Here is a 12,315-nt window from a genome sequence, read left to right on the forward strand (position 1 = left end):
TTAGCATTAATGCTTTCCCAGGGCAGAGGCCCAACAACCTCCCACTAGGTCCCTGCTCTTTAAGTTTCCTCTACCTCTTAACAATAATACCACACTGAGGACCAAGCTTCCAACACAGGAACCGTTGGGTGATAATCCACTCCAAAGCATAGCACATCTTCTGTGATTATGTCTTCAGTGCATACACTGATAATTCTGATGAGATTTCAGTCATTTCCATTCAACTGCAAACTCCATCCCTACCAATTGTCCATATAGTCTTGAAAAAGTCATTTGGACTCTTTGGACCTCAGTTGGCCCAGTCTTGAGAAATGAAGGGCTTAGATGAAGCTTGAGGGGCTTGGTGAGCAGGGTTTTGCAAAAGGACTATTTCTTCAACTGCTTTTTAAAGTAATGTGCTGAGAATACTATGGAACGGTATTGGAGAAAAAAAATAGAAGAAGGTGAAGCCTTAAAGAGCTGGCAAGTCTGGTCACAAGTGGGCCTTGTTTCATGGACTCACTTCCCCTCCAACCTGCAGTGCTGGCTCCTGACCTGCAAGTACACTTGCCTGCTTTTCCAGGGAGAATGCCAACCTTCCATCTCAGCAAACAGCTCTAGAGTTTGTGCATGAGCCTGATATGGTGCTGGGAGCTGGGGACACAGTTAACTCCGGGAGTCTGCATTCAGCCTTGGGAGTTCTTAGATGCAAATAAAAGATCAACGATATTCACTTTCTCCCCATTACATTTTAGAAACGTTTCAGCGTGTCACTCAAGACCATCTCTTTTAATTTATCTACTTTATAAATGAAATTTCTCCTGGAGAGGAGAAATTTCTTGCTCAAGATCATACAGCTCTTTGTGTCAAAACTGAGTCAGGGACTTAGGACTCCAAATCCTTCATATTTATTACCTTCTCTTGCTTAAGGGCATCCCAGAGAGCTCAATTTGTGAAATATCCTGTTTCTTCATCCTGGCTGATGACTTCCTGCACAGGTCTGGGAAAATGTCACTCTTTCAAACTCAGAGGGCCTATGTTCAAAGCACATATTTCTTCAGTCTCCTACCTCCAAATTAATTAAAAAGGAATGCAGTGTTACTGTTTGTTTGTTTTATTTCTTTTTTTGTTTTGTGTTTTCTTTTTTGTTGTTGCTCTGTTTTAAACTGTATGTTTTAAGTCTTTCTCTCTAACCAGCTCTGAAGTCATTTTATATTATTTTATTTATTTTGGGTAATGGGGAATTGAACTCTGAGCCACATCCCCAGCCCTTTTTTGTCTTTTATTTAGAGACAGGGTCTCACTGAGTTACTTGGCACCTCACTGTTGCTGAGGTTGGCGTTGAACTCATGATCCTCCTGCCTGAGCCTCCCCAGCCACTGGGATTACAGCCAATGTGCCTGGCTCTCTGAAGCCATTTTAAAAAGAAAGTTTTAAAAAGCAAATAATGCAGCTTTGTGATGAGACACACTCGCCCTCTGGCCCGGGCACCTGTTCTAGGAACTCCTCATTGTGAGCAGTAGAGGAGGGTTGGCTGGATCTCATGTGGAGGACATGAGAGGTGAAAACCTGCCTCCTTTCAAGACTTCCAGGAGCTGCTCCTGCCCTTCTTCCTCTTCCTCCTTCCTTGGTGAAGATGTGCCTCAGGTGTGTGGATCCACCCTACTCAAGTGACCAGGTAACCACAATATGGCTTAGAGTGGAGCTAACAACGAGAAAAGCCCCAAACAGGACTTTGTGGGCACCCCACACTTTAGAAGAAGCACAATTTCTAGGCATGGCTGTCTAGAAGAAAGGGACTGGAGAAGAAGCTTGCATGCACTTGGCCTGTATCTGAACTGAGCACATGGAAACGTGAGCCCGGAGATGAGGATTTCTGCCTGGTCACAGTATCCTCTGTCACCTTCAGGGAAGGCACACCTGCAGAGCTGCATGTAGAGATACAACCATAAAAGCCATCTACCAGCCAGTGAAGGTCTTGGTGTGGTGATTGGGTGCACTGACTCGGGGTTCCCAGGTATCTTTCTCCAGAGGTGCTTCCTTACCAGAATGACCCAGACTGGTGCACTTTTTCAAGACCTGTGCAGAGATGGAAGGTGAGGAAGAACAGCACAAAGGTGGCGTGGGAGGGAGGAGGGGGACAAGGACAGGAAGGAGCTTCCAGTTTGGAAACAGAGGAGAAAGAACAATGTCCAAGAGGTGGTGCCTGGACCAGCCTGTCACTCGAGTCCCAGGCGTGAGGATTCTGTGTCTACGGTGGGCTCAGGGTTCTTTGGTTCATCCATTCCCATTCAGGAAAGCAGCAAGATCAGAAGTTGTCAGTCTTGGCAGGACATGAGAATCACTTTGGACACTCTGAGAGGAAACAAGGGTGGTGTCTGAGCCCCACTCCAGACTAACTAAATCAGACTGAGAGTGGGGCCTGGGTATTGCATTTTAAAATGAATATTAGAGTAGGATTTTTAAACTATATGCATGCTTTGTTGACGTATTCTACAGGAGTCATTTTGCACAGAATTTTCCAGAAAGCCCCACCCTTCAATAAATCTTATGACTCAGATTTGCTCTTAGCACCATCAGCTTTTAATCTGTTACATTTGTGAGTTTGGAGTTGATGAGCACTTAATTGAGCCCAACTGAGAGGTCCGCCGACAGCTTTTGTGATTTTTCTGAAGTCTTTCCAGATCGGCTTATTCTATTAAGATTCTATGTTCAAACTCAACATTCGAACAACCAGAGCTGAGAGGAGGGCTAGTAATCACTGAGGAATCTCAGCTATCCTAGGAGCCCAAACACCAAACTTTATAAGAGAAAAATGGAGTTCAATGTCAAGATGCCCTTGTTTGGTATGAAAATTATAGGAATAACAGGCTGATTCCATGAATGTAGGGGAAATAAATCCATGATCAAAAGCTGGAACCAATTTCTATAGCATCTTGGATAACAAATGAAAAACATGTCAAGAGACAAAAGCAAAACTTTTGACAGTGGCCTAATAAGCGGAGAACGTTTCCTCGGTTGGGACGGGGATTTTCTATGTGGGGCTTCAGTGAGAAGACCTCTTCTTCAAATTAAACCCATGTGGGAACGAGTCTTGTTTATTTGAGGCTGTATATTTGTGTCATTCTTTGGTTTCCTGCACTTTGGTATATTTCTGACGTGGAAGACTTCCAGATTTCAGCTTTCCTGATCCAAGCATTGAGAGCCGTCATCATGTCTAAAGAATGGCATGACAGTTCATTAAATATTTGTGACAAAGGTTCCTGGATATTGAGAAAACACAAAGACTTCCACTAGGCTGCATCAGCAAACCGGCAGTAGTCAGTCCCAGCCCTGACCGCTCAGCTTTATCCATTTGTCTTCCTTGGGCTCTAGTTCTTCCGATATTTGATTCCTGTGCTACTTGAAAAAAATTTTTTTTTCCTTGGAGAAGGTTGCTCTGCACAGCAGCTCAAAAACCTCATGGGGAGCAGACATGCGCCTGCTTATAATAGAACCAACAGCTAGCCAGATAGGAGTCCTCCCAGTCTCCCTTCATGGAGCACTCTTTTCTGGCCAGTGAGCATGGCGATAGCTCTCCCTGTGTGAGCTTTCTCTATTGAACGTATTGCTCCACACACAGAATCCTGGACACCAAGGTCCTGCTGAACTTTGTGCCATCACAGATCTTGACTACTGGCATAGCATAGCATAGCATTTCATAAACGGGGATGTTTAATGAGCTCTTTTTAAATATTTGTCATCTGTGGTCATAAAGACAATAGCAGTAGCTTTCAAAAAGTGAATACTCATACATTCTATCGTGTCAGGTCATATGACAGCACCTCCTTCCTTCCTGACTTGCTTTCTTTCCTTCTCTTGGTTCAGGGTCATTGGCATGACCCTAAAGGTCTAGCAGGCAGAGTTATTGCCAACGTGGGGAGGATAATCATGTCCAGGAGTCGATGAGTTCTCCAAAGAGCACCAGGAGTGGAGGGAGAGGAGTGAACTGAGAGGGCAAAGGCCAAGAAGAGGATGTCAGCAAACGAACAAGAGGACCCCATAGGGACCTGCCACAGAACTTGTGGGACCCACCACAAAAAGAAAACAAGGAATCTTTTGTTCAAAACTTATTACGAGATGACAATGGCAGAGCTTGAAGCCAAGTGCTGGCTCTTCTGAATGCAGGTCCCCTGTGACCTCACAGATCCCCTGCCACACCAGAGGCACCAGGTGACAAGGGAGGTGGCGGAGGACTCAGTTTCAAAAAGAAGGAGCAGCAGGGGCTGGGGTGGTGGCTCAGTGGTAGAGTGCTTGCCTAGCAGGTGTGAGGCACTGGGTTCGAGTCTCAGCACCACATATAAATAAATAAATAAAGGTTCATCAATAACTAATAAAAATTAAAGAAAAAAAAAAGAAGGAGCAGGAAGAATTTCTAATGCTGTGGGAAACTTTAGGTACAGCAAAGAGACACAGATGGGAAAAAAAGGAAGAAGGAAGAAGAAGGAAGGAAGGAAAGGTGAGAAGTAAGAAGGAGAAGGAGAAGAAAAAAAAATAATCTATCCCAGAAGGAAACTGAAAGAGAATAATTTCAGAAGAGGTCCTTCAACAGAAGCAGGATTGGCAAGAGGTTTGAAAGAGATTCATTTGCCTATTAAATGAGCTGGAGAAAGCCAAGTTGGAGTGCGAAGAGGGGAAGGAGCACTGCCCTGAGTTGGAAAGGGCAGTTCTCAGAGAATGTGGGAAGGTGGAGAGCAACAGATGGACAACAAGCTCAGGGCAGGCTAGAGGCCACTCCACGAGGGCCCAGACACAGTGGAATCCTGCATGTGTCATAGGCTGCCTTGGGCCCAAAGTCAGTCAGACCCAGACGTACACTCAGAGTCTAGGAAGGCACTCCTTGGCTCTGCTCTCTCAGAGACTTAAACTAGGAGCCTTCGGGGTATGGTGCCTCCAAGTTCCTTTGAGGGGAATTTCAGTCATTTCTAAAATCATCTGATGAGCGCAGGTGCTCATGACAGATCCTGGACTCATGGGGTCATCTGCCTCAGGTATGATGGCAGGTGTGATGGTTAACTTCCTGTATCCCTTGGCTAGGCCATGGTACCCAAATATTTGATCAAATGTTATTCTGGATGTTTCTGTGAAGGTGTTTTTTGGATGAGATCAACGCTGAAAAGCAGATCACCTCCATAATGTGGTGTAACAGAATAGACTGACCTCCTCTAAGGAAGAGGGGATTCTGCCAGCAGACTGCCTTGGGCTCCAGCTGCAGCTCTTCCCGGGGCCCCCAGCTTGCTGCTCCACCCTGTCGCTGCTGATTCCCCAACCTCCACAGCTGTGCTAGTCAGTTTCTTAATCTCTTTCTCTCTCTCTGTTATATAAAATATGCATACATACGAATACAGACATCCATCATATCTGTTTCTGTGTATCTACTGATAGATAATTGATAAAATTGTGTGTGTGTGTGTGTGTGTGTGTGTGTGTGTGTGTGTGTGTTCTATTTCTCTGGAGAACCCTAATAGATCTGGAACTCTTCCTATCACATTATATGGGCAGCTGTCTGCACGGAGCTTTGGTTCAGCTTTAGATAACTGCTGGGGGTCTCTGAAGTCTCAAATGTGTCATATTGCCTGATTGCTCATTTAATGAGAGATGCCTCAGTGATCCTGGTGAGTTGTGGCTGCTGAGAAAAGAAATGTTGATTTCTTCCAGGGTGGACCTCCCTGTCCTCCTGTGGACCACAAACCTCTAGGGCACATCTCTGCTAATGGAAGGATTGTTAACCAAATTGTTGAAAAGACAAGCCATTGGGGATTTTTTTTTTAAGTCACAGTAAGGAATATTGTCTGACCTACCCCTAATGAGAAAAATATTATTACTATTTTAAAAACTTTGTCTTCCTTGTACTGTGGATCCGTTTAGAACTATATAGATAAGTCATTGTGTATCTAAAGAGAGTCCTCTGTGGCTTTTACTACTTTTACTACTTTGGGGACTTTGGAAAGGTTATTGCCAGACTAAGGCCACAAGGTGCCAGAGAAATGCCATTCCAAGCCAGTGGCTAGGTGGCTCCACTGTGGTCCTCACACCCACATTACCAACCCCCAGGCCAAACCACCCATAGCAAGGGAGCCATTTCCTCCCGCAATGTCCCTCCAGGGCTCTTTCCAGAGGAAGCCCAACTCTGTGCTTCCTTTAGAGGAGAAAGGCTTAAAGGAATTCTCCCTGTTCTCACCTAGTGTAGATTCAAGAGTGCTTTGGAGCTGAGAGGGAAAAAACTGACTACTAACATACCCGTCATGCTTAAATGTCACCTCTGCATCTCCTGCTGTTTCTTCTTGGGTCCAATTCTTCCCCCTTCTTGACCTGGTTATCATTAAAACTAATGATTTGGACAATCATTAGTTTTCCTTCCTTGTCTGCAGTCCAAGCTCTGCACACCTGGACTGTTCATGGGAAGTCTTAAACCAACAGTTGTTCCATGTTGTTCTTGGACTTCTTTCTGGGGTCCCTGAGAGGCAGTCAGGGGTTCTGAAAGGTCTCCACTATTTTTCAAAGTAACATCAAGACAGTAGGCTTGGCATTTGGTGGGGAAACTGCTGGTGTTTCAGCAGAAACCAAAGGGGCAGTACAAATGAACTTGAAGTCATGCATGCAAAGAAATAAGAATCAATCTCAATTATGAATGTCCTTGATGAAGCAGTAAAAATTACACAGTGCAGTGAAATCTCTTTCCTCGTGTTCATGTCTGCTGAACCTCCTGGCTTATGGGTAGGGAAATGCACATTCCTCTGGGGCTGAATTCAAAAAAACTGTGGTTCTCAAAGGAAGAGGCACCTGTGTGGCTGAGATGTCTCCTTCACAGAACATGATTTTTACTTGAACGGGCATGTATGAGATCATGCATGTGCGTGCACACACATACTGTGCTTACTCAGACTTGGTATTAGCCAGACTGTTTCTGGAAAAGATGATGGAATGAGCAGGTCATTTAAAGAGAGCAACTGATGGTGTTTACTGCCAATGATAAAATGTAAGATTTCAAGAGAAAATTAGAATAAAAAAAGTGTAGCTGCTACCATGAGCTTAAGAGCTTAACATTTTTGATGAGATTTATGGCAGTATTGATGAATGCATTTTAAAATATTTTATAATGAAATATAGAGGAGGATCGGCATAACTCCATAAAACACTATTTTCCATATCACAATTTATTTGTTACAAAATCATTAATGGGTGGAAGATCCATTTAAAATGCAAGATAAGTGAGTAGTATTTTTGGTGGAACAGAAAACAATGCCATTTATGTGATTTCAAATTCCACTTATCTGCCAATCCTTAGGAACCTACCACTTGTTGAGTTTCATTATGGTATTGAAGAATACCCATGATTAACTGAAAAGGCCATTAAAATATTCCTCCCTCTCCCATAGGTATATCTGTGTGAGGCCAGATTTTCTTCATACTCACAACCACATGTCAACAGATTGAATGCAAAAGCCAACTCTTAGTAACCCAGATGTTACAGAATTGGTAAAAATGTAAAACAATAGCACTTTTCTTACTAAACTTCTTTTGTTTTCTGAAAATATATTAAAATGTCAATTATGTTAAGATGCTTATTATTCTATATAAATGAATGAATAAATATTTAAAACATTTTCAGCATGAGTTAATTAATACAGTAAATATTATTAACTAGAGTCCACGTAAATGAAAAGCTCTTGGCGATCCTCATTCTCCCTTAAAAGCAGACAAGGGCTCTAAGACCAAAATGCTTAAGAACCACTACCCTAAATCTCCCTTCACCATTTTCATTCTCCAAACTGCAGGGAAATGTAGGTGCAGAAGTCAAGACCAAGGCAAGAGGGGACTTCTTTACCCCAAGGTTGGTCATGTGTAAATGACAGACCAAGATAAGTCTACTACCACAACCTCTTGCTTCTGTGGGCTACAGAACTCGGATTGGTTGCTTCCCCCCAAGACACTCTTCGGAGGACAATGAGAGAGTTTTGAAAGTCTCATGCCATGAAAATGGAGGAATGTCACCCTCCCCTCAACATGCATCCATTTAAACAAGCACTAAGCATTAGAGTTCAGTGTCAAGCTCCTGTGTTTCTTGCTACTGAAGACAAAGTAAATAAAATATGGCCCATGCTCCAGTGGACCTATGCTCAATATATGGTGGGGCGGGGGTGGGGGGAACGTCATGTGAAAAGAAAATGTAATAGTGTGAATATGAATTAACCAGCATGTACTGTACGTGTAATATACAACCTATTGTGCTACTATTGTTATTATCCTATGTAATATTATAGGGGTAGACTATTTCATAATACATTGTATATCTGGGGAACAGGAAGTACTTTGGGGTTATACCTGGCAATTGGGAACATGCACATTAGGCCCATAGAGCAAAGCAAAACCACACACTTGGAAGGCTTGCTATCAGCCTCTTACTATATTGCCTTTTTGACAGTTACCCACTTGCATTAGTTCCTTAGGGTCGATGTTAACAACTCTGTGGTCTATAACAACAGAAATTTATTCTCTCACAGTTCTAGAGGCTAGAAGTTCAAATTCAAGATGTCAGAGGGGCCAAGCTCTCTCCAAAGGCTCTAGGGAAGAATCCTTCCTTGTCTCCTCCACTCCTTGGCACCCTTTGGAGGTGCATCACTCCAATCCAGGCCTCCATTTTCACATGACCTTCTCCCTTGTATGTCTGTGCCCAAATTTCTGTAATAAGGACACAAGTCATATTTAGAGTCCATCCTAATCCAATATGACTTCATCTTAAGCTTGATTACCTCTGCAAAGATATATTTCTAAATTAGGTCCCACTCACAGCTTCCAGGTGGAGAGGAGTTTCGGGGAATGCTATTCAGCCTAGCCCACCACCTTCAACTATTCTCCGGCCCCCATCGCTCAGAACCCCCTTGGAACAAAGACCATCTGGGTTTCCTCTCACATATTTTAGGGTATGGGCCCCTGCTAGTTCTTCTCTGTGGATATTTTGAGTCATGACCACAAAACATTAACCCAAGAGCTTAACAAATGGATTATCAGGGCCACAGAGCTGTGAGGTTTGAAGGAGAACAGAGAAACCTGAAAGAGAGCTGCCAGGGTACAGAGGTGAACCGCAGAGACCCCACTTAGCCTGTTCACCCTTTGGCAATTTCTGTTTACTAGACCTAGAATAAGATGATGTTAATAAGAGAATGAAAAGGTATGGAGATGAAAAGAGACCACTGCCGAAACCCTGGCATGGCAGAGGGGACATCCTGGAGGACAGATGTCTTACCTCAAGACCATCGCCTCCCTGCACGGGTCTTGAGACCTTGGGAGAACACGACACCTAGTGGACCCTCAGACTGGACTTCACGCATGGCAGTTAGGAGGGCCAGGTCTCCAGCCAGACCGACTGGCTTCACCACACTGGGACCCTCGGGCCAGTTATATCACCTCTCTGTGCCACCATCTGCACATCTCTAAGGGATGATATCCATTACAGGCTTCTCATGAGGAATAAATGAGTTAATGGTGTATGTCAACCAGTCTAGCAAAACCTGACGATGTGGACATTAGTTGTTGTGATTGACATTCTCACAGGAACTTTTGGTTGGTCCAGCTAAGAATTCCAATATTTTACAAATTCCCTTCTTCAATCCCTTGTTCTTCCACTGCCACCACCAGAGGAAAATCAGATAGCTGTATGTGGGTGTGGCTTTTGTTGTTTTTGCCTTTAAAATTTCTCTTGTCACTTAGATTATAACTGGCCCTGGGGGGAAATCCCTGCTGTCGGGATGTCATAAAAGACCAAGGACCCTGCACCTGACATGATGAACACAGGTGTGTTCCCAGCAATGGCGTCACTGGTAGTTGCTGGTTCTAACATGCTTTTTGGCCTTTGTTAGCTCTCTGTACACATAGGGGAACCCCTGCTGTCCCGGCTGCTCAGGACTGGGTCTGTATCCAGCACCCAGGAAAAGTAAAACCTGTATACGGAGTAGGGCTCTGGATGCAGTTAAAAAGTGGGTAAAAGACCTGTAATTTCATAGCAATTACCTACAACCAACCCTGTCAAAGGCCACAGTTTTCCATTATAAATCCAAGCCTCTGCTAGGAGCGAATTGCAAAGCAGAAGTAAGCACAGGATCAGGCACTAATGGATGCCAGACGGTGCCGCGGGCTGTCCCCGGATGCCACAGCACAAGGGAAGTCAAGGGAGAAAATAATGCATTGAGCATTGAGATGGCATTTGTTTTCTCCTTCTTTAAAAAAAATAAAAAATCATTCTTAGTGAGCCCCAAGCCCTGGGTGTTGGCTGCATCATTAGCAGCTTTGCAGGGAAGCCCGGGGTCTTGACTCCCCATCCATCCCCGCCAGTGGAGTCCCATGTTCCAGGAACCCCGTGGCACTGAGGCTTCAACGACTAGAGTGAATGGGATATTTTCTTCTTCTCGGTACCATATCAGGGGCAAAGAAACCACTCCATGGAAACAAACTATGCAGAGACCCATTCCCCAGCCTTTTTTGTGTTTGTCTACGTGTTTGCTTGAACTAAATTTTTTATGCATGGCTCTACATCCCCCTTAGAGGTGTAGAAGACAGACAGACTTGTCTCCCAGATGTAAAAGCACTCACTAGGAGATAACAAGCAGAGGAAATGAGTGAAAAACGCGTGAAGGCATTCAGTGATGCGACCTGTGGTTGGTTCTTGTGTTCCTGTAGAGAGGGCAAATGATACAGGAACATATTTTGGCTAGATGCAGGCAAAGGAAAGCTTTGAGGGATATAAATTACCAGTCAATGGAGACATTCAGGCATAGATTAGATGATTCCATGGGGATGAAGAAGTCGGTGTCCCAGTATCATTTATGTTGGCCTGTGTGATGTTGGAGGCCCTCTTTTTACCCTGAGATATCAAGGTCCTGTGGTTTCAGAAAGTTATGATTCTACAAAATCTCCATGCTGGAAACTCCAGTTCAATTCAATACATGGTGCCAGGCATGGTCATGCATAAGTATTAGAAAGACAAAGATGTTGAATGTAGGACTATTGGCTGTGAAGTCAGACGGGGACGTGGTGCTCCTGGCACTGGTGTCAGTGTATATGATATGATGCTGGTGTCGCTAGCAGGCACATGTCCACTCAGAACTCTGCTTCTCTGCTTTCCAGGCTGGAATCGATGGGGAAAGCATTGGCAACTGTCCTTTCTCTCAGCGTCTCTTTATGATCCTCTGGCTGAAAGGAGTCGTGTTCAATGTCACCACGGTGGACCTGAAAAGGTAAAGGACACTGCCTTCTTAAGGAATGTTCTTAGTTGCCAAGAACAGAGAACCTCAATGAGAGAGGGCAAATGCCCCTATGGTCCCAGCAGCCCCTTGCTCACACCTAGCACCATGCCTCCAGGCCCACCCCTCCTTACAAGGGATGCTGCAAACACTGGTGTATCCCTCGGGGCTGAGCACTTCACTGGCCTGATTAGCAAGGAGGAAGGAAGGAGTGGACATTGGCTCTGCAACTAAGAATGTGTGCTGCAGAGATGGGTGCAGAATTCCAAACACATAGGAGTATCCATTCCAGCAGTGCAGGCACCACCATCCGTGGGACACTAGAGGACTTCAGGGCTGAGTCCAACTCTTCACCCCTGAAGTTGCAATCCAGACCTTTTCCCACAGTGTCTTTCTGTCTTCTGAATTCCTCGGCACGAGAGTTCTGGATTATGGGCCCAGACAGAGAGGTACTAGTGCTCTCTGCTTTCAAAGGGCAGTTTAACAGCTGTTGAAATACCAGGCATCTTTCAATACCAGAGCCAAGCTCTTCACTCTTACAGAATGCGGGGGTTCCTCTCTTCAACCTGCCCTTGAAACCTGGAATGGATCCGGACTTCCTCTTAAGTGTCTGTCTTCCACCCCCACCTTCTTCCCTGGTTCTTCAGATCCCAGCTATCTTTTAGATATTTTCACATTCCATTGTCACTATATAACCTCTGTGTCTAAAATTGTGTCCATCTTTTCTTCCTTTGCAACATGTTCTCTTCCTAGATTCCTTGCTTTCCCATTCTCTAGGCACGAGAATGTTTCCAGTTCCTTTCTCTTGCCACCTTCCTCAGTAAGTAGCCAAGTCAGCACATTCTCCCATTAACTCCTTCTTTGGGGGGTTGGGGGTATCCTGGGGATTGAACCCAGGGGTGCTCTAAGCCACGGGGCCACATCCCAGCTCCTTTTATTGTTTCTTTTGAGACAGAGCCTTGCTAAGTTGCTTAGGGCCTCACTGAATTAACCCCGGCTGGCCTTGAACTTGTGATCCTCCTGCCTCAGCCTCACAAGTCACTGGGATTACAGACCT

General features: G+C 44.7%; 1 protein-coding gene across 2 annotated transcripts in view; it reads left to right on the plus strand.

The window, feature by feature from the left end:
- The window catches only part of Clic5 (chloride intracellular channel 5), a 147,066-nt gene that overhangs the window by 87,767 nt on the left and 46,984 nt on the right, over positions 1-12,315 (plus strand). For both annotated transcript variants that reach the window (XM_076858626.2, XM_076858627.2), the window contains exon 2: positions 11,143-11,252. In XM_076858626.2, the coding sequence (XP_076714741.2) occupies positions 11,143-11,252 (110 nt within the window). The remainder of the gene's footprint in view (positions 1-11,142; positions 11,253-12,315) is intronic.

The sequence above is a fragment of the Callospermophilus lateralis genome, chromosome 6, assembly GCF_048772815.1.
Source record: "Callospermophilus lateralis isolate mCalLat2 chromosome 6, mCalLat2.hap1, whole genome shotgun sequence".
Classification (NCBI taxonomy): Eukaryota; Metazoa; Chordata; class Mammalia; order Rodentia; family Sciuridae; genus Callospermophilus; species Callospermophilus lateralis.